The 26,926-nt window shown below is 43.4% G+C and overlaps 1 protein-coding gene across 1 annotated transcript; it reads left to right on the top strand.

Annotated features, from left to right (window-relative positions):
* The first annotated feature begins 8,113 nt into the window (after positions 1-8,113).
* Positions 8,114-26,243, top strand: DHRS7 (dehydrogenase/reductase 7). The gene is made up of 7 exons (XM_031605339.2): positions 8,114-8,284; positions 13,850-14,002; positions 18,990-19,096; positions 19,884-20,123; positions 23,496-23,618; positions 25,072-25,287; positions 26,030-26,243. The coding sequence occupies exons 1-7, from the start codon at positions 8,149-8,151 to the stop codon at positions 26,063-26,065; spliced, it is 1,011 nt and encodes a 336-aa protein (XP_031461199.2). The 5' UTR covers positions 8,114-8,148; the 3' UTR covers positions 26,066-26,243.
* The last annotated feature ends 683 nt before the right edge of the window (positions 26,244-26,926 follow it).

Below are 26,926 nucleotides of genomic sequence, written 5' to 3' on the forward strand. Positions count from 1 at the left end.
GATCAACTTTTTAGGCCATGTTCACATTTGGACTTTTTGCCTGAGAAATTCCACAGGTTCACATGCTTGATTATGCAATTATTTTCTTGAATTCACTAAAAAAAAACCACAGAAAACACCAAAACACAAACCAGCCCTAAAGCTAATCTTCCTTGTAGCTTACATTCTGATAGTAAAAGGTCTAGAAACAAAGAAATTTGTTTTTTTTTTAATTTTATTTTTATTATTATTTTATTTTTGCTCTTAAAAGCCACTGTTGTGTATGAAGTCTCTGATATGCTGTGTTTTGCTTTGGGAAGGCCAGCAGAGGGTGCCTGAGTTAGAAAGCAAACGCTATTCCCAGATTTGTTGTGAAATCTGACTATAGAAGAGTAAAAAAAGCTATAAACTTCAATTTAGTGCTCTATTAAAACCAAAACATTAATGAAAATAGAAGAAAACTAATTGCCCAGGAAAATGTTGATGTTAAGATGTTATCAAAAAAGTAGAACTAATAACTCAGAAAAAAAAATATATTAATTTTGATTAGGAAAAATAGTTTTGGTTATCTGATCCAGTCATTGGCTAATAGTTACTAAAGGACTAAAGGTTCCCTGAACCATCTGTGAGATTTGGGAGACATTCTCAAATGCTAACTGTGACACACTTTAATGAAAACTAACCATAGCTGCCTCTGTGTAAGGAGGTAGAGGAAATCTTTCAGTGCAGGACTCAGAGCAGTTTCTTCATTTATGCTTCCTGGCCACCCCACAACAGAGTTTGCTTCTGCTGACTACAGCAGGCTGCTCAGAGACACTGAGCTCTGCAGAATTTGCCCCTTTTGGACACCATGTTTGTTTCCTCCTGCCATCTCTCACTTAATGTTATAACAAAACAAAATAGCATTATCAAAAGATATAATTATTTTTCAATTAACCTGAACACATTCTGTGTTTTTGGCATTTGTATAAACATAGGCAATTTAGTCACAGCCCTCAGTGTAAACTAAAGGAAGTAGTTTAAGAATAGTAAATAATACAACATAAGGACTGTGAGTTCCATTAGTGTGCCACCACACTGAACAAATCTTATGTTCATATAAATGGCTCATCTCTTGGAGAAGAGATTGAAGTTTTCCTGGATTTCTCTTGTTATTTCTCTGAGTAAAAGTACATTCAACGTCAATAAACAGAAAGAGAATTCAAAGTATGTGGTCTAAAAGAATGAGCATAGCTGAGCCAGTCAGTCCTGATCTTAAGCCTCTGAATAAAATTCACTGAAGAACCTGCATAACACATCTAGAACACTGAAGTCACATTCAGATATCCAGTTAGGGCATTGCACAACTTGATGTGCAGGAGCTCTTTGTCTGGAGGCAGATATTCTGTTTAGGAGAGATCACTGATATAGGTGATATAGGTGTTAGTACAAGCACACCAAGCACTTCTCAAACAAACAAAAAGCCAAGCAGTTCATAACCTAATTGAAAAGTCAGAGATTAGAAATTTGGAAGAAGGGAAAGGCCAAGTGTAACTGGGATCACTGCTTTGTTTTGTAGCTTCAAACAAAAGTGTCACACTGTAGAAAATGCCTCTAGTTTCTCATACTGAGATACTCCTTCTCAGTATGGATGTCGTCTCAGAGGATGCCACAGAAAGTCAGTGACCAATAACCAGGAGTCATCTACTTCTGTCTGTAGATGTTTCCTGTATGTTCTTATTGCTACTGTGTATTTTATATGACTATTTTGTATTTTTCTGACACACTGTTGCTCTCAGATGTTTTGTTTGCTACATATTTTTATTTCTGAGAGAGAAACCAATGAGGTACAGGGCAAAGAGAGAGGGAAAAAATGATTATCAGTTTCATCAGTTTAAGGTTGGCTTTGCTTACATAAATGGTTGCAAAGACTTCTGTAACCATGTGTGCTGTGTCTGCTACTAGGTAGAACAACCTTTTGACTTTCTGGTCTTGATGCCATTGGGCTGGACCTGGCTTGTGCCTGTAGCTAATGCCCCTCAGACACTGTTTGGGAGAATGTGTATGGGCTGAGCAAACTGAGAGCCATGATAAAGTTATGGATGGTCATGGGTCAGTGCAGAGCTCATGCCTTGGCATAACCATACCCGTTACAGGCAAAAAAAGTCATCTCTCTAGTTTACCATTTATTGTTTGGGAACAAAACTGTAATGCAGTGGCCAAGAAGACAGTATTAACAGTTTAAATTTTTGTTTTAAAAATGAGGAAAAGACACAGTAGTTCAAAGTGCCCTATTTAGACCTGGCTCCAGAATGTCAAGTTTGAAATAAAACATAAAGTAAACAGACTGAAATGAAGTAGATGGAAGGAATAACTAAAATTAAGGAGAAAGAAGAAAAGATGGATGTTATTTCCTTCTAGTCTCTCTTTAAGTGGCCAGAGTAAGAAGGCAAGGAGAAGGAGCTGTGTGTATCAAAGACTGAACAACATACTAAAAACTGAAATGAGATTAGGGTAGCTAGGAATGCAGAGGCTCAAATGCACAAAAAATCAGAGAGTTAACTCAAGAAGATAATTCTGAGCCAGGAAGGAGAGAGTTTGTTCTTTTCATAACTGACATACTAAGAGCAGAAATACACCTCGAACTGATGTCTGAATAAAATAAATGATCTCTCATATCTAAAAGATTCAGATGGATATCCCTTACGCTGGGTATATTTTTAAGTTTTCAGTAAACTTTGTTATAAAGGAAAGAATGTACTTTAAAATAACTTGTGGCTAAAATAGGTATAAATAAGAAATTGTGGAAAAAGTGGATATATCTATTGTCTGACCATACAGACCTATGTAAGAAATATTTTCAGCACTCAGTTACATTTCATGGAGGGGTCTTTGCTTTGACGTACATTTACTTGTCTCTTTTAGCAAGGCTAAGCCATATGCAGTAGGTAACATTCTGAAGCAAAAAGCACAGAATGAAAGTTGGCCTCACTTCACTTTGCACTCGTTTTATGATGGACTCTCCCTAAAGTCTTGTTTTCCTGAACAAAACAAAGAACATTTATCTGTAGAAGTTGTTCTGTCTTGCTCAAAGTGGAAGAGGAAATACTGGGAAAGGGAATACAGTGCTGCTCTATCTTTTGCTATTCATTTTAATGTTACCGTGCCTGCATGAATAATTTAGTGAAGCAAGAGCATTTTTCAAATTCATGTTTTACACAGACACTGAAATAATCTCAGCTAATTGCACTGGAGCTTTATTTACTGTAACGTGGATCAAAGAAATTGCATCACAGTACTGCAAAAAATATTTGCAGCCCTGCTCACGGTATTATTACCAGGGCTGGCAACAAGTCTTCTGAGTCCCCCTCATGAACAATCAAAGAGGAAGCAGTACACCCACAAATCTGTGAAAAGTTTACTCATTTTATACTGAAGATCTCTTGGTAGTGTTGGCTAGTCAGAACTGCTGGAAACTTGTTCTTGCAGACTTAACAAAGAAAGTGGTTTTAGACTTTCGAAAGAAGGAGCAATCTACTAACTATTGTAGGAAAAGCTGGACTGGAAAAAAATTTGCAACACCTTGGACAACTAACAATGTATATAACCATAGAATCATAGAATCACAGAATGGCCTGGGTTGAAAAGGAGCACAATGCTCATCCAGTTCCAACCCCCTGCTATGTGCAGGTCACCAACCAGCAGCCCAGGCTGCCCAGAGCCACATCCAGCCTGGCCTTGAATGCCTGCAGGGATGGGGCATCCACAGCCTCCTTGGGCAACCTGTTCCAGTGCCTCACCACTCTCTGAGTGAAAAACTTCCTCCTAACATCTAACCTAAACCTCCCCTGTCTCAGTTTAAAACCATTCCCCCTTGTCCTATCACTATCCACCCTTGTAAACAGCTGTTCCCCCTCCTGTTTATACGCTCCTTCAAGTACTGGAAGGCCACAACGAAGTCTCCCCCAGAGCCTTCTCTTCTCCAAGCTAAACAAGCCCAGTTCCCTCAACCTTTCCTCACAGGAGAGCTGCTCCAGCCCTTTGATCATCTTAGTGCCCTCCCCTGGACCCGCTCCAAGAGCTCCACATCCTTCCTGTGCTGGGGGTCTGGACGCAGTGCTGCAGATGGGGCCTCACAAGAGCCGAATAGAGGGGGACAATCACCTCCCTCCCCCTGCTGGCTGCTCCTCTTTTAATGCAGCCCAGAACACAGCTGGCCTTCCAGGCTGCAAGCACAAACTGCTGGCTCATGTCCAGCATCTCATCCACCAGGACCTCCAAGTCCTTCTCCACAGGTGCTTCTCTCAAGGAGTTCTCCCAGTTTGTATAAATACCTGGGATTTCCCCAGCCCAAGTGCAGCACCTTGCTGTCAGACAGCATACAAAGTAGGAGCCTTAAGCACACTAACCCATAAGCCCTGCACATCTTCTGTATGTGTCGTTGGCTGTAACTCATGCTTAAGGCAACCTAACTGCTCTTACCTATTATAGTACACTGTATGCTCTGAATATAGTGGAAGGTGTCCCTGCCCATGGCAGAGCATTGGAATTAGATGATCTCTAAGGTCTCTCCCATCCCAAGCCATTCTGTGATTCTAATACATGTTGACGACTGGTTTTGCCTTAGTTCTTCCACTTCCAAGTCTATAAACATGAAAACTTTGATCTACCTAAAATGAACCAGAGAGGAATGCAGTTAATTAAACCAGTAGAGAACTCTGTGCATTGGAACAGATTAGAATTTGTTTGTTTAGGTCTTCAGAATTTGAGACAACTAGTTTATGTAAATGTGGATTAAAAGACCCAACGCTAAGCAGTACACTGAAAAATTCCAATCTCTTTTTCTTTTTTTTCTTTTTTTTTTTTCTTTTTCCCTGCCAGCCATTACTCAATGGAAATAATTTCAAGTAGCCTTGATCTGTTATCATGGCAGTGCCTATGTATTCAAGTGACATAAGACAATTAGAAAGCTCTGTGAGTCTCTTAGAGTGAACACAGAAAAAAAAAAGTATCCCTTTGGTGGTAGACCAAAATTCTTTCTTTCTGTTTCAGAAATGCAACCAACTTCTAACTATGACTTCCTGTAAACTGTAGAACTTGGCTAGATCACCTGAACCTAATATGTATAATTAACTGCTATGAAACTGATTCTTGAAATTAAACAGCTTAATCACATTACTGTTATAGGCCTAAAAAAAATTAAAAACTAAGTGTATACTTTACAGAATCCAAAGACATGTAAGTGCACGCATGTTATTTAAAGCATAGTTAAGTGCTTTCCTGAGTAAGGATGGGTTGAAACAGATGCTGAAGTACCTTGCCAACCATGGTTTAAATAATTTTCATCCATGAATGACTGTCCTTCCCATAATGCTGTTTGCACCATGTACGTTGATACTCTTCAGCCACAACAGGAGGAGGATTTATGGGAGGCTGGCATGTCACTTTCTCATTTCTATTGTGAAGCTGAAACTTGTACGTTTTATGCACTTTTCAAGCATAACATTTTTATTTTTCCTCTTACTCTTTTTGTTCCTAACAATTCAAATGCAATAAATATTGTCACACAGAAAAAGCTGTGTAGGGATTAAATAAAAAGCCTTAATTAAATAGGTCTAATTGGAATCATAAAGCTGAAGAGGACAAGTAGAGTCCGTTTTCAGTCTACTGACACATTTTTAATTTAGTAGCATTACTAGTAATGTACATTCATTATTCATTAATAGAGATCCCTCGAGAGTTTGTATCATTGCACTCATGCACAAGATCTTCCTAATACTTCATGACTGCAGAATATATATAAATATATAGAAAAAGCAATCTGGTCAAATATGTATTTCTGTCTGATTGCTTTGGAGGCTTATGGCCAATATCACTGGTGTTACAGGCAGTAACAGGAATAGTGCATATTGCCATGCTATGTTCAGACTTTAATTGATCTGTTATCTGCTGCCACAGAGTCAACACAGGGAGTCTCACCAAGGCTGTCAGCAGGGTGTGGAGCAAGACTGTGATCTCCTGAAGAGGTAACTGTTCTGTTTTCAGAGCCCTGTACTTCAGCCTTGCATTTGGTTCTTGCAGTTCACTAGCACACTTGAGTACTTACAAATAACAGAAATGTTTACTGGACTCCAAAGTGTCATCTGCGTAGATCACAGCACAAAGTGCAACAGGCCTGTCATTCATTCTTTTGATGGACAGGCTGACTTCGGTAAATTGAGTCTGTAATTCTCAACCATGTTTAAAAACTGCTAGCAGTACTGGCTTCTTCAGAAAGTGAAAATTAGCCTCTCATGTGGAAACTGAGCTCAGACCTTAGAAAGATAGTTTTTTTGTTTTCCTTGAGAACTTAGAGTTGGTCAAATCCAAGGGGTTTTTTATGACACAAATCTTTAAGAGATCTTTCATTTTGCTTTCATAATTTGTCATGCAACTTTTCTCTAAGCAGTTGCTGGTTCTGAAGCAACACAAAGAGCATATATTACTGGCAGTACTCAAAGCTGTATTTCTAGGAAGGAAAGCCAAAGCACTCCTGGCCATCAAGGTAAGACTGGAAGCTGGCAGCCTGGGACTCCCGTCAATCTTTTGCCTGTTGTTTTGATGCTGAGAAGAAATCCTGTGGTTGGGCATGATGTAAATTGTTTACAGAAATCATAGATAAAAGCCACAGACTGTGGTCGCTTTACTGCTTTTTAGCTGATGGGGCTCTCTGAAGAAGTTTTTTTCATAGACTTGAGTGGGTATAATTAATATCATTTCTTAACTATATTTATCCATCATTAAGATAACCAAAGAACCGCAGAACTGTAGAATCATTCATGTTGAAAAAGATCACTAGGATCATCTAGTCCAACATTTGCCCCATCACTACCATCCCCATTAAACCATGTCCTTCAGTGCCACATTGCATCAGCACAGCAGGAATACGGCTCCAGAAATGGAGAGGCCAAATCCTGCAAATGGCACAACAACCAGCACCTACCCAGCAATGCCGAGAAGGCACCAAGAGCACATGCGTGATCACAGGGACAGGGGCCAGAACTGTTGGAGCTGATTTGTCTCACAGGGTGGCACAGAAGAAGCACCACATCCACAGGCCATGTCACCTGATATTCTTTTTGAGAATTCTTCAGGGAAGGTCCTGCCTGCCTTCTAAAAGGAGACCCTGGGAGCGTCGGTCCCAAGACTGACCCTTGAGGGACACTGTGACAGGCCTCCACTCTGACACAGAACCCCCACATCCTTCTTGGCAGGGCTGCTCACAGTGAGTTCTTCTCCCAGTCTGTACCCACAGCTGGGATAGCCCCGATCCAAGAGTAGTACCTTGAACTTGTTGAATCTCACTAGGTTCCTGTGTTCCCTCTTCTCAAGCCTGTCTACATCCCCCTGGTTGGCATCCCTTCATTCTGATCTATCAACTGCACCGTTTAGCTTGGTTTCATCAGTAAACTTGCTGAGAGTGCATTCGAGTCCTCAATCTTTGTCATTGATAAAGGTGTTGGAAGAGCACCAGTCCCAAGGCAGACCTCAGCAAGACACCACTTGTGACTGGCCTCCACCTGGACCACTGATCACAGCCCTCTGGCTGCGACCCTCCAGCCAATTCTTTATCCACTTAATGACAGTCCAGCCTTCAAACCCATCTCTTTCACTACCCAGACAGATGACATCAGCTGCCAGGTGCGGGTGGGGATGGCCGTGGTGCTGCACATGCTCCATGACAGGAGCCGCAGGGTGGCCGAGGAGCAGAGGGATGGCGGTGTCCCCTGAGACTCAATTCGCGTTGAGCTCCGGGTTTTGATCTCTAAGCACAGAAGTCCTGAAGATGTGTGTTCACGAGCTCTGCTCCCCTCGAGGGCACGTTGGGGTAAAGAGGGCCCCGCTTCCAGGAAGCAACCTTCACCCCGTCACATGCGTGACCTCTGCCCCACAAACGCGGCGCTTATCGCCGTAGCCTTGACTGCGCCAAGCGCGGGGCCGTTACCAACCGGCCCCAACCGGGAGCGCGGGCCACGTCCCCAGGGAGAGCAGAGCGGAGCCGCCCACCGCAGCCTGGAGGGGGAAAGCGGGTGAAATGGGAGGCGAGAGGCGGGGAAGGGGAGGCCGGCGCTGGCTGCGGGTAGCAGGGGCGGCTCCCGCCTGGCCGAGGTCCTTATAAAGGCGCGCAGCGGGCGGCGGGGGGTGGCGGCCATGTCGTGGGGCTGCGGGCTGTGCGCGCTGCTGGCGGGCGGCGCCCTGCTGGCGCTGCTGCTGCAGCTGCTGCGATGGCTGCGCGCCGACGGCGACCTCACGGTGCTGTGGGCGGAGTGGCGGGGGAAGAAGCCAGGTAAAGCTGTGCCTGCAGCCCCCGGCCGCTAGGAGGGAGGCGGCGGGGTCGGGTGGCGGCGGTGGCGGTGATCCCGGGGCTGGGATTCTGTGAGGGGACGGGGCGCGGCGGTGCGCGGGGCTGAGAGGTTTCCTCGGGAGCTGGGGCTGAAGTCACCTCGGCTCCGCGAACCTGACCGCCGCTGCCCCGCGGGTTTGTCTGAAGAACGACAAAAATCACCCCGAAAACAGAATTCTCGGCCCTTGATCCGCGAGGCGTGCGCTGCCCCTCGGGGCGGCTGCGGAGGGACGCGTTGAATAAAGCTGTAACCTGAAGTAACTTTGCGGGGACTGGGCTTGCCCCAGAACTATTGTTTTGCATCTTTTCCGGTCATACGTCCGGTTCTGGGGTAACAAACAGTTCTGCTGAGCGAGCACGTTGCTCGGGAGGCTGCAGCAAAGGAAGGTCCGTAAGGAGAGGGGATGCGACACTGCCTCGGCTCCTGGCCGCGGCCAAGACAGGAGCAGCCTTTGTCACCTGTGGGTATGAAGACTCTAGAAAGCTACCAGACAGGATTTTCAACTCTTAGGTTGGCCTTCTAATCTATCTGTAGTTTTGCCCACTTCCAGACAAGTAATGATCTGTAAAAACTCTATTTTTTACTTGCTTAACAAAGGCTTTTGATCAGATGAGCTATAAATTTTGAAATATTTCACCTTAGCTTAGCCAGCAGCCCAATCTGGGATGCTGTGAACTCTGGATTTGGATAGATGAGTTGAAAACATAGCCGGAGCTGTCAGTCACTGTACAGCATCCTCTTGCATTGACTGGTGGGATGGAGAAGCTGGTCTGAAAGGGAATGGGGCAGAAAACATTGTAAGCTGTCCTGTGTGTGAAATGAAACTGTATGGTGGATCGAGGCAGGGAGAAGCAGCATCAAGAAAACGAGTCTGGGGGAACGGAGGGTTGAAGGCTTGAGTTTGAGGCAGTCGTTCATCTGAGAATGGTGGTGCAGGTGAAGGCTGGCATTGGGAAGGGATTGAGAAAAGCGCAGGGCAAACTCTATCGAGAGTTTGGCAAGAAAGATGTTTGAAATGTGAATGTGGGACTGTTTTTTTTGGAGATTCATGATCCTTGAGGTCCCTTCCAACCCTGGCCGTTCTGTTTTTTGTGACAACCAAGGGGATGCACAACAAACTGGAAGCAAAGATGGAGGCCATCTTCAGGTTGTACAGAAGAAGTGGGATAACGTGAGATCGTTTCCCTGTGGAGTTGGGTTTGAGAGTGTTGAGACTGTTGGTTTTGGCCCCAGATTTGTTGAGGCAGTTCTGTCTTCTACTTTCTGTCAAAGCTTGCTGTAGAAGTCTATATAGTGGAGAACAGAAAAATGTGCACAAGTAACATACAGCACTAAGAACACGAAATGTGTGCAGTCTTCTGTAACTCTTTGTGTATACAAAGTTTTATATTAAGTCCATCAGGTAGTTCCCTTACTATAGGAAAACTATATTAAAAAATCACATCTGTGTGTGTGATCTTCGCAGAGTACATGGAAAGACTCAGGGCAGATAAACGAGAGATCTCTCCAAACACAAGCTGTTTTGCAGAGGTTTTGCTGTCAGGTTCTATGTGATGCACATGGATATCTAGGAGCTCTCAGGTAGATGTATTCATAGAATCACAGAATCCCCAAGGTTGGAAAAGACCTCCAAGATCCCTGGGTCTAAACATCCACCCATCACCAATATTTCCCCACTAATCTACATCTACACATTTCTTGAACACACCTCCAGAGATGGTGACCGCCTGTTCCAGCACCTGACCACTATTTGAAGGTAGCCTTCAGTCTCATTGGGAGCTTTGAAACCTTTTAAATAGTCCCACATTAGGAACAATGTAGACGTTTTCTGATGGGGCTGTTTCAACTTGTTGAGGAGAATCAGTCAGAATTTTATAAATGTAAGCTGCTTTACTTTGCAAAGAGATGGGTTGTGTTTTGCCTCTGGTGCTTGTCATCAGCTGCAACACGTAGCTGAGATGGTAGCATTTCAGTGGCATTTTGCTGATAGCTCTGCCAGGCACATATGGGATAGTGGCACCGCAGTGCTGGTCATGTCCCCTCAGTGAGGGAAACAAAAGGGACAAATACTGGCAAAGATGTTTCTTTATCCAGTGAACTGTAATTACAAAGAGCTGTAATTATACCTAAGTAAGACTGGTTTCATTCCATTGATTCACTTCTATAGGGAAGCATCTGGATTTTGTCATTGACAGATGTTGGATTATTTCCCAAGATGTAAATATTTGTGTGATCAGGAGATAAGGGTTACGGGGTGACTTTCTGTGTTGTGCCTCATTAGCAGATCAGCAGCCACTCTGAACATTGTGTTTTTCACAGTCAGTGTAGTTGGATCCTTTTATGCACAAATGTGTACATATGTGAAAACCTACTCCTTAAACTTTAAGTTAAGCGTAATATCATGATTCTTTATGGGCACAGGGGATGTTCTACTTAAAACTTCTCCATCCCAAATGTTTTCATGAATGAAACAGAGTGGCAGCTTTGTGTGATAGGCACTTTAAAGTGATGGAAAACCTCCCAAATAGAGCTGAACAACAGAAGCACGTCCTGTAAGACACGTGCTACTACTTTGTTCAACCACTTGTTTCTTATGCCTTGTAACACAGTAGTTAATGGTTAGTAAGAGCATGATCTCCTTTTATTTTTCAATTTGGCACAGTTAATTTTTAAGCCTATTTGCAGTATCAACAGGTCATTTATTCTAGAACCATCTCGCTTTTGATGCACCTTATGAGCTAGATCTTAAATTACATTAACTCCAGTGCTTGGTAGCTATCAGCACTGAGAAACCAGTGGAAAACTTTTCTTATCTCAGTTAATTATTCTGTCCACAGAAGAAGATCCTGAACAACTTCAGTGAAGCTGCCCAGGACAGTTTGAGAATGGGGGAACTGTGTGATAGGAAGAAGTGAATTTGTTTGCAGTAGCAAAAGGAGATGAGTGTAATAAACAGGGATGAAGGCATGTCCATGTGCTCTTTTCTTCACGTAATACTTGTTTCCACAGGTTTTTTGCCAACAAAAAAAATTAATCTGCTATGAACCCCTGTGTTTCTTGTGGTTAATTTAAGGAATTGGGAATGTATTGAAATGAAACTGTAGGAAGACTGTGTAAATAAGCATTAGAGGCAGCAGCCTTCTGATACAATTATTAAAGTTATTCCTATGACTTCAGTGACATCTCTTTCCACCTCCCATGTTCATAACCTTAGAATACATCTCTCCTTTGGAAAGGTAATTTTTTTAAACAAAAGGAAAGATTTATTCTTTGGCTAACATACAGTCAGCTTAAAGAAAAAAGAAAACAAAGAAATAGAAAAATAATGCCTGCTGCCAGTACTGCAAACCCGAGTTGAGATCGGATAGTCTTGAATGCTGTCTGCTCTTCCAGCCAGATGGGAAGATTTTGGTGCTCATCTCTTCCTGGGGTTTTTGTCATGAAGACTCAAAGTAGGAATTTGAGACAGTTCAGTGCAGAGAGAAGCAGGAAGTAAAAGTTGTCACAGTCACTGGCTTTAGTGGGGGAAAAAAAGGGGGGGGTTTCCACTAAACTGAGGAGTGGTTAAGGTTCAGTGAGCTCAAAAATGCTGTTCTGGCTATTTTGAGAATCAAATAGGCTTTAAGTCCCAGGAAGTGAATTTGGCTCTACTGTTAGAATTGTAACGTAAAATCCTTCTTGGTGTTGGCTCGGAATTGTTTGAATGCTCTGTGTGTATCTGGTAAATAGAAGGGAGAGCTCTGCTCAGCAGCCTTCTGTGTACTTGAGTCAGATGTTCACTAAGACTGATCTTGAAAAATATGCAAGTTTTAGTCAATATGTGCTGAAGGTGCTCTGATATTATTGCTTAGACCGTGTTCTGGAATTAAGTGATTGCTTTTTGTCCATCTATTTTATTTGTTTTTGGATATATCCCTGAAATGCTAAACTCTTTCACAAGTTGCAAGTCTATCTTGGATTGGGGTGAGGGAATGACTGCAAACAAGGGGGAACAGTAAGAGGAGGAACAGTAAGGAACTACTTTTACTAGAGGTTTAACAAACATACCTGGGCAAGTATGGAAAGCACACAGGAAATTAATATGTGAGCTCACACTTTAGGAATTCAGTGTACTGCACTCTGACCAATGCAAGAATTAACCTGCATCAGATGCAAAACAAGGATGAACACCATTCTGTTTGTTTTGATCAGCCTTCTACGATCAGAGAACTTGCTTCTTTAAGGACGGGATGCCATTCAGAGGGACCTCGAGAGGCTGGAAAGGTGGGCCCGGGTGAACCTGATGAGGTTCAACATGGCAAAGTGCAGAGTTTTGCACTTGGGCCGGAGGAATCCCAGGCATCCCTACAGACTGGAAGGAGAGGTCCTTGAGAGCAGCCCTGTGGAGAAGGACCTGGGGGTCTTGGTAGATGAAAAGCTTAACATGAGCCAGCAGTGTGCCCTTGTGGCTCGGAAGGCAAATGGTATCCTGGGCTCCATCAAGAGAGGGGTGGCCAGCAGGGACAGAGAGGTGATTGTTCCCCTCTACTCTGCTCTTGTGAGGCCCCATCTGGAATACTGCGTCCAGGTCTGGAGCCCCCAGTACAAGAAAGACAGGGAGCTGTTGGAGAGGGTCCAGAGGAGGGCCACAAAGATTATCAGGGGACTGGAGCACCTCCCCTATGAGGACAGGCTGAGGGAGCTGGGCTTGTTCAACCTGGAGAAAAGAAGGCTGTGGGGTGACCTCATTGCAGCCTTTCAGTACCTAAAGGGAGCCTACAAGCAGGAGGGGAATCAACTCTTTGAAAGGGTAGATAACAGCAGGACAAGGGGAAATGGTTTTAAGCTGAGGGAAGGGAGATTTAGGTTGGACGTCAGGGGGAAATTCTTTACAGAGAGAGTGGTGAGGTACTGGAACAGGCTGCCCAGAGAGGCTGTGGATGCCCCATCCCTGGAGGTGTTCAAGGCCAGGTTGGATGGGGCCCTGGGCAGCCTGGTCTAGCATTAGGTGGGATGGTTGGTGGCCCTGCATGTGGCAGGGGGGGTGGAGATTCATGATCCTTGAGGTCCCTTCCAGCCCTGCCAATTCTGTGATTCTGTAAGCAATTCCTCAGGAACATTTTTGAGGTAGGACATTTATTAGGAAACGTTTGCTCAGCCTTTTGTTTGGATTTGCAATGTAGTAACAATTTTCTGTCCTTTCCAAGAATTTCCCTTTTTCCTCTGAACCTCATTTTGATCAGGTCTGTGGAAATCCTATCCAGCAGAAATGCAATCAAATACCTTCCATCAGGTAGATAATCTGTGTTTGTTCAGATTAGCCTTGGAACAAAGTTCAAGTGGCAGCAGAACAGCATTGAACAATTTCACAACTACATGTGACCAAAAAATAAAGAACTCAAGATTTTGTAACAGCCAATAAAGTTGAGCACAGGTCTTACAAACAGTATCAGATTGTATCTCTGCAGTGACTCATGTTTATTCTAACATTAGCAATGTGTGAACTTCTGTCCTGGTTCTTCTGACAGAAAATGAGCTGCGTGGCAAGGTTGTCTGGGTGACAGGAGCTTCAAGTGGAATTGGAGAAGAATTGGCTTACCAGCTATCAAAGATAGGAGCTTTGCTTGCTATCTCAGCAAGAAGAGAGGATGAGCTGGAAAGAGTGAAAAAGAAATGCCTGCGTAAGTATAAGTTCTTGCCTCATGTGGCCAGTTCCACTCTTACTGTGGTGGAGTTGCTACAGAAATAGTAACCCACAAGCATGGGAATAGATTTCATGATAAAAGTAAAGTTTATACGTAACTCAGGCATGTGGTTTGAGTGTGTTCAAGAGCTGGTGTCAGGTCAGAATCTCACTATTAATTCCGTGTTATAAGATACTAAAAAAATATAATGGGGAAGGAAGCATATGAAGGGGTATCATTCTGTGTAGGTCACTTTGCAAGTAATGCCTCCTTGTTATTTCTGTGAAACTACAACATATGCAGAGAGCACAATAACACTGTTTGATAGAGCAGGTTCTCACTTACAAAATGCTGTTTTCCAACGTAGTCACTACCATTATCTCTGCATTTTTGTCAGTGATGAACAAGAGCCTGTATGCTGTGCTTGTACAAATCTGAGGTGACCCCCTGTTTCACAGCTGCTGTGATGGTGTTGGGAGTGCGTGTTGCCCATGCAGTCTGTCTTTCATCAACACAAACAGATGGAAGATGGAAGTTGCCAAATCTGAACTATATGGTGGGTGTGGTAGGACAGTCCAGGCAAGACTGGCAGTATGCTTCACAGTCTTCAAACTGGTATATGGCTCTATCTCCTCATGTTGCAGGAGAAAGGATGTCATCTTCTCTGGCCTAACTCTGGAAGTTTAAACCTTCAGCTTAGTCAGTGTGATGATGTGCTGGCTGGAGTTGATGGTTTGTCTGAGTTTCAGGAAATCCAGAAGGATCACCCTTTCCTATCTCCATGGACTGCTGTTTTGACTCTGGCTCGTAGTGGTGATACCACATCTTGTCACCAGTAATGACACGATCCAGGGAACTGGCACCTTCAGCCTCATTGGTTCTGTAGGTCCTGACAAACTTGCATATGGTTGTGTGAATCGCTTGGCACAAATTTTGCAACATTCCAGCACTGCTACCATCATTCCCAACACACTGGAGCTCATAGTCAGCTCCATACACAGTTCCCTGAGTGTAATCTGCTGATTCATGTGGATGAGCTGATCAAGATGCAGAAAAGAATATCTCCTGTGTATCCTGAGGAACAAATGTTAAGCATTTCTACTCTGAAAATCTGATAGTGATCTTTCAGAAGTGCACTACTCCTTATTTCCATTTTCTGATGCCTCAAAAAAGCTGTCACTTCAATAGATATATTTAAAAGGGAGCAAGGGGGATTTGTGTGGCTAAGTGGTGATAATGGCAAAAATTCAAATGGGAGGGTTGGTAGGAATACATGAAACTCCTCAGTAAGAAGCCCCCTTGCGCTCTTACCTTCTCTCTAAACTCAACCTTCTATCCCTTTCCTTAACTATCATATATGCTGGCTTCTCTAGCTATCTTGGTGGCCCTGTGCCACAGTTTCTCAGTATTTGTTTGCAGCCCAGTAGCATTTATTTCTGACTTTCATCAAGATCTTAAGTCTTGTTTGGGGATCCGATACCCAACCATTTGGATGTTGGCTTGCAATGCTGCATAACACTATTCAGTCCCAGGTGCAGAATTTTTCATTTGATTTTGTTGAGCTTAATGAGGTTTGTCAGACCATTATTACAGCTTGTTAAGATGCCTCTGAAAGGCAATCCTGCCCTGCAGCATATCAACTGCTCCTTTGAACTTCGCAGTATCTCAAAATTTGCTGAAAACCCATGTTTCATTCCATCATCTGGGTTATTAATGAAGAAGGTACTGAAAGATACTGTCCATGGAGAGATACCTCTTAGAAGTGATCATCACTTTAACTTTGAGTGGTTGGTTTCTTCAGCCTGGTGTTTGTTTACACTGTTGTCAACTCATGTAGACCCCTCATTTCTCTAATGTTGTTAGAAAGATGTTATGGACGACAGCATAGAAAGCTATGTAGCCTAGATAGTAAACATCTGCTGCTCTCCCTTTTGTCTATAGAGCCAATTGTCATCACAAAAGGCAATTAAGTTGTTGGGCAGTCTACATCCATGGTATATCTATGTTGGCAGTTAGTAGTCTTCTTGTCTTTTATACATTTGGAGATTGTTTTAGGGGGAGTTGCCATATAATTTTCCCAAGGACTGAGGTTAGGGTTCTGACACACTTGTTTTTTTTCAGTCACTGGAGACCTTGTCTAAAGATCAGTACCACTGTGGTGATGCTGGTCGGTTCTTGTAGCTTTTGAATGCATGTATCAACCTGTTGGTGTCTCTAGTTTGTCCTGGCTTGGTCTTCCTTTGATGCTGGTATTTTCCCCAGAGGCTAGCCTCTGGAGTGTGGGAGAACAGAGAGATCTTGGCAGTAAAATTCGGGCAGAAAACACAACGTGAGTATTTCATGTTTTCCTGTGTCCTTCATCACTTCATTCCCATCTCTATACTGAGTGGTGATCTCACTGTCTTTTGGTCCTCCTTTTCTTGCTGCTATACCTGTAGAAGTCCTTTTTGCCTTTTGCTTTTCTCACCAGCTTTGACTACATCTGAGTTTCAGCCTTCCTGATTCCATCTCTGCATGCTTGGATGGACTCCTCCATGGACTGCAGTTCTGGCCTGAGGCTGTTCCTGCAGGGGCTCCATGGGCTGCCATTTCCTCCAGGCCACATCCACTGCTGCACCTTGGGCTCCTCCATGGCTGCTGGTGGAGATCTGCTCCACACTGTGCTTGTAGGCTGCAGGGAGCTGCTGCTCCACACCTGGAGCATCTTCTGCACTCCTTCTGCCCTGACGTTGGTGCCCACAACCCAGGGGTGTTTCTCATTTCTCACTCTTCTCTCCCAGCTGCAAAGCAGTTTTTTCTTGTTCTAAATCTGCTTTTCCAGAGGCAGAGCCACTGTTGCTCATGGCTCTGGCCAGCAGCAGGTTGCTTGTGGAGCCAGCTGGAGCTGGCTCTGACCTAACAGCTCCTGCTTAACTAACTTCTGGATTCTGCTTCCAGAGGCTGCCCCTGCAGCCCTCTTGCTACAAAATGCCATGTAAAGCAGATACTCAGGGCAGCTTGTGCCTGCTTCTACCTCCTTGTATTTTCTTTTTGTAATTGAGTTCAAGGGTGTCCTGTAAGGCTTAAGTAGCATGAGTTGTAATGCCTAACAGCAACTTGAATTTGGTTGAATTCTATGGCATAATTGGAGCTAATAGGCTTTAACATGCCTGCAGTAGGTGCTATGCATAGCAATAACTTAACTAGATAATTGACATATTGATGTCAGAACAAAGCACATTTATCTTGTTCAGAATTCAGACACCACCCTGTGATATGTTTATGCATTCTGCACTGCTTAAATGCTGAAGGTAAAAGAGAAGGAAAGTTGTGTAAAGGTTACAGGTAATACCTGCTGTCATGCACATGCCAGCTCCACGCTTCATTGCACCTCTGCAGGAGGAAAACAATTTGTGTAACTGAAAGGATTTTTCTAAGAGGACTTGTATTTTCCTGCAGCATTCTCTACAACAAGTTGAATTTCACCAGTATTACTGGAATTTGTTTTCTCTCAAATGCCCTTAAAAGGAGGAACCTGGGCCCAAAACCCCATCCAGCCTGGCCATGAGTGCTGCCAGGGTTGGGGCTTCTCTGGGCAGCCTGTTGCAGTGCTTCACCACCTTCATCATGAAGAATTTAATCCTAATGTTAAATCTTTATCTACACTCTTAGTTTAAAGTCATTCCCCCTTGTCCTGTTGCTCCCCAATGAAGAGTTGCTCCCCAGCTTTCCTGCTGCCCCTTTAGGTACTGGAAGACTGCAGTGAGGTCTGCTGCTTTCTCTTCTCCAAACTGAACAGCCCCAGCTCTCTTGCTCTCTCCATAGGAGAGGTGCTCCAGCCCCATGGCCTGTCTCAGTAGGCTTTGCTTGTGCAAATCTGCTTGTGGGAGCGTGAAGCAGAGGTGTAGTTTAACCTACCAGGATTTTACTGCTGTCTGTAATGAAAGTAAAATGCATGGAGAGGAGAGGTCTTGAAGGGAGCTGTACACTGAAATACAGTAGCTTTAAACCAGAGAAATGAGTATATAATATCCAGTTGCCTAAATACTGGTGACCTTTGAACAGAGGCAAGCTATGGATTTCAGTCACCTCATCTGTGCATCACTGTAGAGACAAAGTTCAACCTGACCTACATATGCAAGCAGTAATGAAAAGCTCTATGTTTAAAGAGCACAGCAGTTAAAGGGGAGCAGGTGTATGTAATTGTGGCTAGGAATCAATTTAGAAACAAAAGTAGCACTACTAAATCTGTATAAATAAAGTAATTCTTTAAAAAATCTAGTTTAAAAAATGGGAGATTAACACTGAAGATTTTATTTTTGTGAGTCAAATGCCCAAAGCCCCAGGGTAGCACATTGCTGCTCTAGAAATGCTTTCTATGGAAAAGGTCAGTTGTTCTGAAGAGGCAGTGGTGGAAACACTCAGCATAATGACTTGAAGTTGATGACAAGTGACTTTTATTCCAGGAGGTGGATGCTTTGAAAACTAACAGTTAAACAGAAAACTTCTTAGAGAATATCCCAAGCTAGAAGGGATTCCCATGAATCATTCTCCTTCTTCCCTTTGCAGTAAACTAGCTCATGTATACAGGTTCTGGCTTTGACCTCAACTATTCTGTTCCTGTTAGAGGGGGAAGACATGGTTGAGCAGTTTACTTACAAGGAAGATGTTAAGGCTGCCAATAATAATCACATAATGCATTGCTTCCAACCACTGCAATTTATTTGGAGAGTTGCATTGTCTATATTGCAATACACAAACATATTTAATAAAGTCAAGCTTTTTACAAGCAAAAACATAATGATAAGAAAAAAGACTTGATAGGAATGGATTAAAAATGGATTCTGTGTGGATATCAAAATGAGGACAAAGAAAGCATTCGATTTCCATCTTAACGTCATGGTTTCTTGGTGTCTTTTTAGTGAAAACGACTGTTTTAAAACACACTTATCACAGTTGTATCAGCACCCTTACTGGTTCCTGTTTACTTTGTGATTGTTTTTAGAGATCAGCAACTTGAGTGATAAAGATATCCTTGTTCTGCGTCTTGACTTGACTGACAGAAGCTCTCATGAAGCTGCCACTAACAGTGTTTTGAAGCATTTTGGCAAGGTGAGGAGTGTTCCTGGGGCTCAGTTTTTCTATCTCCTCCTCTCTTATCGCTGCATGTATGTCTGTATTTCACTTCATTTACTGATGCTTACATTCTTGCTTAAGTTTCATTATTGAACATGACAAGTAATACCTAAATTCCCATCCCTTCCATTGCTTGCTTCTGGGTTTTAGCAGCTTCACAGAGACACAGCAAATAACAAGTAATCACTGGTTGTTACCAAGAATTAAAAATTAACTTGCTTGATGTCACTGTATTTCCTGACCAAATGGAGCAAGCCTCATCTATCTATTCTAGTCTTAAAATTGTGTATGAAGGTCAGGACTTTGATTTTGTAAGTTTTATAATGCATGTAATTTGGGTAATGGAACAAAACTGGACATCAGGCACAAGTGCTTGCCTTGTTTGGTGTGGTCTTTTGAACTGCAAGTTCAGACAATGGCAGTCAGATCTGACTAATACTACATATGGTTGGCAAAGCTTCAAGCTACACCTTAGTCCACGGGTACTTAGGTGTCACAGTGAGGTGTTTGGTACCAGATTTGTTTCTTCTGTTCTTTAATCTTCTTGGCTTCCAGCTGCCACTGTTCCTATACTAGGAGTTGGTATCAAACACTGTTCTGTTTTGTTGTCCCTGCTCTAAAGCAGCCAGTCCTCAATACAAAAGAGTAGTGTCCTGTCCTGAGGAGGCAGGAGGGAAGGGAACAGTCAATTAGCAATTGCCTGAGGAAGGAGAAATACTAAAGAAAACATGCTGTATTTATTTATCACTTTATTTTTTCTGAGATTGATGTTTTGGTCAACAATGGTGGACGTTCCCAACGCTCTCTGTTTGTGGATACAAACCTGGATGTCTTCAGTGCTATAATGGAACTGAACTACCTAGGCACGATCTCTTTGACAAAACATGTTCTGAATCACATGATCGAAAGGAGAAGGGGAAAGATTGTGACTGTGAGCAGTGTGATGGGGATCATGGGTGCTCCTCTTGCCTCAGGGTACTGTGCCAGCAAACATGCTCTGCAGGTAAGTCATATTCTGACCTTTATTAAGTCTTGTTGTGTGAAAGACCAACAGGTGCACTCTTTCTCTAGTTTCTAGTTGGGTAGCCTTTAAAATTGCTTTGAATTGAACTTCAAGTCCTTCTTCAGCTAACAGCACTGGCAGTTCATTGTTAGAGAATCTGCTTTGTTTTTAGCAAAAAAAACCCGCACAGAAACTTACAGCAGTTCTTCTGAACTGCATGTGCAGCAGTGGATAATGTAGGAGAAGGGTTTGCCTTTTTTCTCTTCCACTCCATCACACTCACTGTGTGCAAAAGGTGCTGAGCTGAGCAAAGTCCTTGTGCACGTATCTTGGAGTGTGGTGCAAGAATATTGTGCTTGAAGACACAGCTCAGTCAGGGAGGGAAAACTATAGAAAGACTATAGGAAATCCTGAGGTCAGTAAAGTGAGAGCAGTGATGGGTAAAGCAGACTAACAAGAGAAAGACCAATCCCTGATCTTGGAAAGATCTGAAGGAATCTTCCCAGTAGCTTTGAATCTTTCTGTGCTGTGAAGAGCTGGCAGCTCATCGTGTCTTAGGAAGGAGGTCCTACTCTCTTCCACGTAACACTGAATTTTCAGTTTTGCTTGGAAAGGTTTCTGAAAGCCATTTCACTCATGCAGAAAAACATAGAAGAGCTGAGAAAAATGTCTGCAGGGAAAAGAGGCTGCCTCTATCATTGCGGAATCATTTGTTTAACTAGCAAATTTATTTAGACGTATTTGTCTTTCACCACTGTTTGACTTCTTGCTAATGTATGCTTTGATCTCAGAAAGCCAAAGTTCAGCTGTACTTGGAGATGATTTTAATAACAAAAAAGCTGGCACGTTCCTGCTCCCTGCTGGGATTATGCACACGAACAGAGTACAGAACTCTGCTCAGCCTATTGGATCAATATCTTTTTGACAGTTTGACCACCAACAGCAGACGTGGAAAAAGTGGCTGACATTGCAAAGCCACGAGGCACTTGTAAGAATGAGGATGTAAAAGACAGCAACAGGTCTCAGCTCATAGAAAACTTTCAGCTAATGACAGGGAGAGAGCTACTCTTGATTTCGGTGCCAGTGATGAAATTGCCCATTAGAGGCCAGCCTTGACTTAAGTCTGGTAGATTTAAATTAGAAGAACACAATGTGCAGAAGCATGGACTCTGTTCACTTACGCTCCTTTATTTGAAAATGTTCTTTCACTTGAATGATCTTTTGGCTGTGGTGCTGTTGGAATAAGCACAGCTAGTTAGTTGCAGGGGAATTCATTTGTTGCTTTAAAAGTTCTCAAACTTCGAATTTCATGTGGAGATTAAGAATGTGGAAGAAGATTAATAGGAAATAGTTTACTAAAATGTCTGGATTAGTTATAAGCAGTTCAGTTACCTTGTTTTTATCTTTGATATTTCTACTTCTGCTCAACAACCAGGCCAGACCCCAGACCTCCTCTCTTGTTTCTTTTGCAGTAGTCCTGCAAATACTAATTGCAAATGGTTTGCAATGTAGATTCTGAAATTAGACTCACCCTGAGAGTCTCTTACCAGTCTAGAGCTATGGGTACATTTCTGTCTTAGTAGAAGTCATTTCAGCATTGCCTTTTGCAGCATCTTCTAGGATATGGTTACTAAGCTGAAAAGGCCCATGGTTTGAAGCAGTTCCTGTCCTACAGACCCTAGTGCAGCCTGCTATAGGGAACCTGCATTAGCATTGAGGTTGGACTCAATCTCCAGAGGTCTCTTCTGTGATTCTGTGACCTGCTGCAGCTTCATCCAGCTCCTTGTGCTAGAGCTGCCTTCTTCACGAAGGTCTGTTGAATTCCCCCTGAGTAAGTGCCAGTCACTGTGTGCTCTGTGCAGGCTGCACCTCTTCTGCAGTGTAAAAACTGCATTGGGAGGGAGGGAGGGGTCACAGAAAGCCCTTTAAATGGAGGGGGATAGCAGGGTGGTCACAGTACAAACTGCATCTTGCTGGCTTCTCTGGCTACGTGGATTTTGTGTTTGTGGAGTCTGAAGCCCTTGGTTGCAATAAATAGCACTGACATTGACCCCACTACTCAAACAACACTGAAAAAAGCCTCAGCAGCCCTGTGCTTGGCTGATGTCTAGACGGGATCTTCAAGGATAACTCCGGCTCACTGGACCAATGCTCAGCTTTTGTTACCTTGCAATTTGTTCAAGGCAACAAGGCTTTCTTTGTAAAATGCTTGGAGGGAAGCAGCAGTCTGAAGGAGTGTGCCAGAGCCCTCTGCGGGAAGCTGTCTGAAGTTGCAGAGCTGACCTCTTCTGGGTTGTGCCCGTTTCTGGGTAGAATTCATATCCCTGGAGCCCCCCAGTGACCTGATCCCAAGTCCCCATGGAGTGATAAGGGAGTGAGGGCTGGAAGAGCTCTAAATGCTGCTCCTGCAATTCAGTATTAATGGAGAAACCGACTACTGCATATGGCAGGGACTATGGTTGCACAGCTTACTGTTTAGGGTGTCTTTGTATGAGTGCCCGGGCTTGTAGTCATTGGTGCAGTAAACAGCATACAAAGCACTCGTGATCAAACTGGCTGTCCTCACCAACTTGACACACTGCCACCTTCTCCCCTTTAAGGTCCAGTGCTCTTTGGCATGTTACTTTTGACTTAGCTTGGCTGCACAGCTTCTGTGATGGAACTGCACAAATTGGTGCTCTTCTGAGATAAGTGTCCCCAGGATCCCTTGAGGAAAGGAGGGGCTGTGAAAAGCACAGCTGTGGGCTGCAGCATCAGCCAAGAGCAATGGGTGAAGCCCAGCCAGCAGTGTTGATGCTGTGGCTGAAGGTGTGTATAGGGATGGAGGAGTACTCCAGGTTTTTAATCAAAGTCATCTGAATCCTTGGCAGATCTGAGAGGCTTCCTGATCTGTCCAGAAGCAGGCTTCCAGACATACAAACATCTTTAGTGTTAGAATTAGTCCTCCAGAAGCGACACATCTTAGATAATTTGCTTTGAAGATCTAACATGGAGCCTGTAGGTGCTTGTAAGTTAACAGGTGTGGTCAGCGTTTTCACAGAATGTAGTTGCAGAGCCTACATGCAATCTGTGAGCTGGAATCAGCCACGAGTCATTGGGAAATCAGAGCATATATGGACGGTTCTTGGTTGTAAGCATGCATGGGTGTGCAATGGGTGTGCAATTCGAATATTGCAACTATATTGCTCCAGTTGTTGTGTTTGGCGTCACCACAGGAGGACATCTGATTGATGTTTTTCCTACAGTGCATTTTGGATAAGAGCTCGGGCCAGACAGCCCTCTTCCCAAGCTGGATAGGACTAATAGTCAAAATAGTAGGGATTACAGAAATCAATTTTAAAAATGTAGTCACACGACAGTCTTTTCTTCCAGGGTTTTTTTAATTCTCTTCGGACGGAGCTGACAGACTACCCTGACATAAGCATTATCAACATATGCCCAGGACCTGTGCAGTCCAAGATTATACAAAATGTCTTTACGGAGAAACTTGACAAGGTAAGGACTTGAAATTCTATTATGGTAAATCCAACTTTTGCTACAGGCAAAAGTGAACCTTTTGTGATTTTTGTTTTCTTTTGTTTCCCCTAGCAAACACCAACCTCCCTTTTCTTACCAAGAAATGCTTTGGTTAATGCAAAGCCATGTGTTGTCATGTAATGCTTCATGGTGTTAAGTCCATATAAAATGAAAATAAAGTTGGAGAGTTGTTATGCCTTCTCTCTTCCAACACACACAATCCACATCTTGTAAATTAACCATACAGCTGCCCTGCTGCAGTTCTGGGGAAAAGGCCTCTGTTTCCTAGATATCATGCTACAGTGCTGAGCAGTGTTGTTTCAGCACAGGTAGCTTTCTGTTTGCCCTACTCACAACTCCTCTGTTTGGCTGACTCTGGTGCAAGTGTTGGCAAAGCTGCTGGGGTCAGCTGATGTGAGGCATGCATGCTTTTCCTGTTAGTGGTTGTTCAAGGACAAATAGCAAAACCTCCCAATTGCTCAGTTGTTTTTAATAAAGGCTGTCTCGCAGAATAGCTGGCAGAAGTTGATGCCATGATTTATATTGGTAATGTCATAAATTCAGTTAATTCAAAGCTCAGGATAACCCACAAGTAAGACGGGGAGAAAGAAGTTCTCCCATTGTTAAATCAAGTTCTGAAAGGAATTTTGGCTTACAAAACTGCATACTTTCATGAAAGAAAAAATGTACTTTTCCAGCAGTCTGGAAATGTTGCAAAACAAATTCCTTAGATTTCAGCATGGCAGAGGACCCAGGAGGAAGACCGAATCTAAGCTAGAATAGCTTTTGCTCCAGGAAACAGAAGAACAAAGTGATAGAGCAGTCCACGACTGCTGGAATGAGATGTGTATGAATTCACAGAGCTGCAGCTTATTTTCACTATGGGATACCTGTGGAGAAGACATCAAACAAAACATCACTGCCACTGAAGAGGTCTATTGCTCTTCTCTTGAGATAACTGCACACAGAGCAGCAAGCTGGCAGGAAGTTTTAAGTTAATGGAGGACATGTCCTCATACTAATTTGATTACAGATTAACTTGTAATGTATAATGGGGTAGGCAGCTGGGAACAGGAAAGCTTGCATCTCTCAAAGCCTTCAGCTGCAGAATGGGTAATTTGTCCTGATATGTCTCCTTCAGTGTAATTTCATGCCAAAGCAGAATAGATTTTTGAGGCATTTTAAAATATTTTTCTTTGAACTATTAATGAGGTATTAATTAAAAAGATACTTTATTTAATCTAAAGGAAGGCGGTAAGTGTTCCCACACAGAAAGCCAGTGGATTAGCAGGGAGAGATGGGTTATTCCTCATTTGCACACTGCAGAAATTAAGAAGAGCACATCTGCTGCACAGAGCTCAGACCTTACTCTCCCTCTGTCAGCCACAACCACAAGTCCAGTTTTAATTCCTGCCCTCTCTCTGTCCTCCAGTCGATAGAGAACAGCGGTGACCAGTCCCACAAGATGCCAACCGAGCGCTGCGTCCGGCTCACACTGGTGAGCACAGCCAATGACCTGAAGGAGGCCTGGATCAGCGACCACCCCTACCTGGCAGTCTGCTACCTCTGGCAGTACGCGCCCACCTGGGCCTGGTGGCTGATGAACAGAATGGGCAAGAGGAGAATACAGAACTTTAAGAGCGGAGTGGTAAGTTTATTCCTCTCTCCCCCGCTTGTTGTTTTTTTTTACTCTGCTGACAGACTCTTTAGCTGCAGGAATGCTGGGATTGCAATTTTGGATCCGTTTCTTTTCCTCCTCCTCACTTCCCTGGCAGCTGATGCCAGGCTTGGCTTCATAGCTGTGTGCCCGGTACTCTAGAATTACTGCAGCACCGTCACATCGCAGAGCAGTGAAGTCAGCACATCTTGTAGTGCCAGAGGTCTTGCCTCTAATCTTTGTCACACAGGCCACGAGTTCACACTCAGCAGCAATGCAGGGCTGAGCTGTAAGTCGTCAGCACAAATTACTTAATGCAGTTTGAAATTAAGACTGTTGACAGACTCTCTGTGAGTTTTGTCTAGTTTCTCTATCAGACATGCAATCGGAGCACCTCCCCAAAGCATGTTACGCAGTATGGCTCTGCGTCAGGTCTCTTCCCTCATTCAATTCCCAGAAGACAGATGTACAATGCAGTGTTTTGATCTTGCAGCACTACTTGGTAGATGGTACATTTCTTGCTGTGTTCTTGAACTTAGTATGCAGTAAGAAGCTGAAGCATTCAAAAATCAGGAAATGGAACACTAACGTTGGCACATAGATTGCGAAGGCAGGAAGCCTTAAGTTGCAGCTGCCCATGGTTACAGGGTGGCTCAGGCAAAGTAATGCTGTGAGTGAAGGACACCAATACAGTACAAGGAGGGGAAATGCTGACAATGTATTCTCATTCCAGGATGCTGATGCCTCTTATTCAAGAAAGAAGAAATAAGGAGAAACGTACAAAATCCTGCTGTACTCGTGCTAAGGCTGAGAGAGAAACCTTCCCATGCTGCATGGCTGCAAATGAGAACTTTTTTTTATCACTTGTACCTTTCTCATCATATAACTTGACAAATCTATCAAGCTGTATACGCACTTGGCTAAATAAAGTTCAGTTTTTAAATACACCTGGTTTAAAAATTGTTTAAACTTATAGTAACTGAGACAGAGGCCAAGCACTGCTTTGTTTTCTGCTGCTATGACACTAGCAAATACTTTGTGAGCAAGCTATGAATTTTATACCCACAGGACTCTATTTCCTTCACTTTTACTCCATAGGCCATTAGCAGTAGAAAAACACACGTAGAAGCTTGTGGTTAAAGGAAGCATAGTCAGTGTTTGAGAATTGTTCCTTTGGGAAAAGGAGATGAGATTTCATCAGTATTTTGAAGTACTTTGTCTTCAGGATTCCAAGGACAACTGCAGAGCCCACAGACCTCAGGTTTCTGGTTGGTGAAGTGAAGTCTGAAACTTGGGCAATGGGGAAGAAAGAAAGTGATGATATGACTGTAACCTCTGTCATAGCAGGCACTCAGCTTTGCACTAAGCCTGGTACATGCTGTAGAGTATCATGAGAAGAAGGGGAAGAGTTCCTATAGCAGAACAACATGTAGCTACAAGCACAGGCATGGCATTAACAACGAACTTGTTACATCAAGTTGCTTACAGCCAAGACAACAGCGTTTGTGTTGGAGCTGAATTAGGGCAGGCATTGCATTGTGGGTGACTCAAGACACCCACAAATGAGACAAAGCTCCCAGCCCTCCCAGAAGCAGGCACCTTCATACAAAGCAGAAGCAAATCCCAACAT

Source organism: Phasianus colchicus, chromosome 5 (genome assembly GCF_987193195.1).
Source record: "Phasianus colchicus chromosome 5, bPhaCol1.hap1.1, whole genome shotgun sequence".
NCBI classification, from domain to species: Eukaryota; Metazoa; Chordata; class Aves; order Galliformes; family Phasianidae; genus Phasianus; species Phasianus colchicus.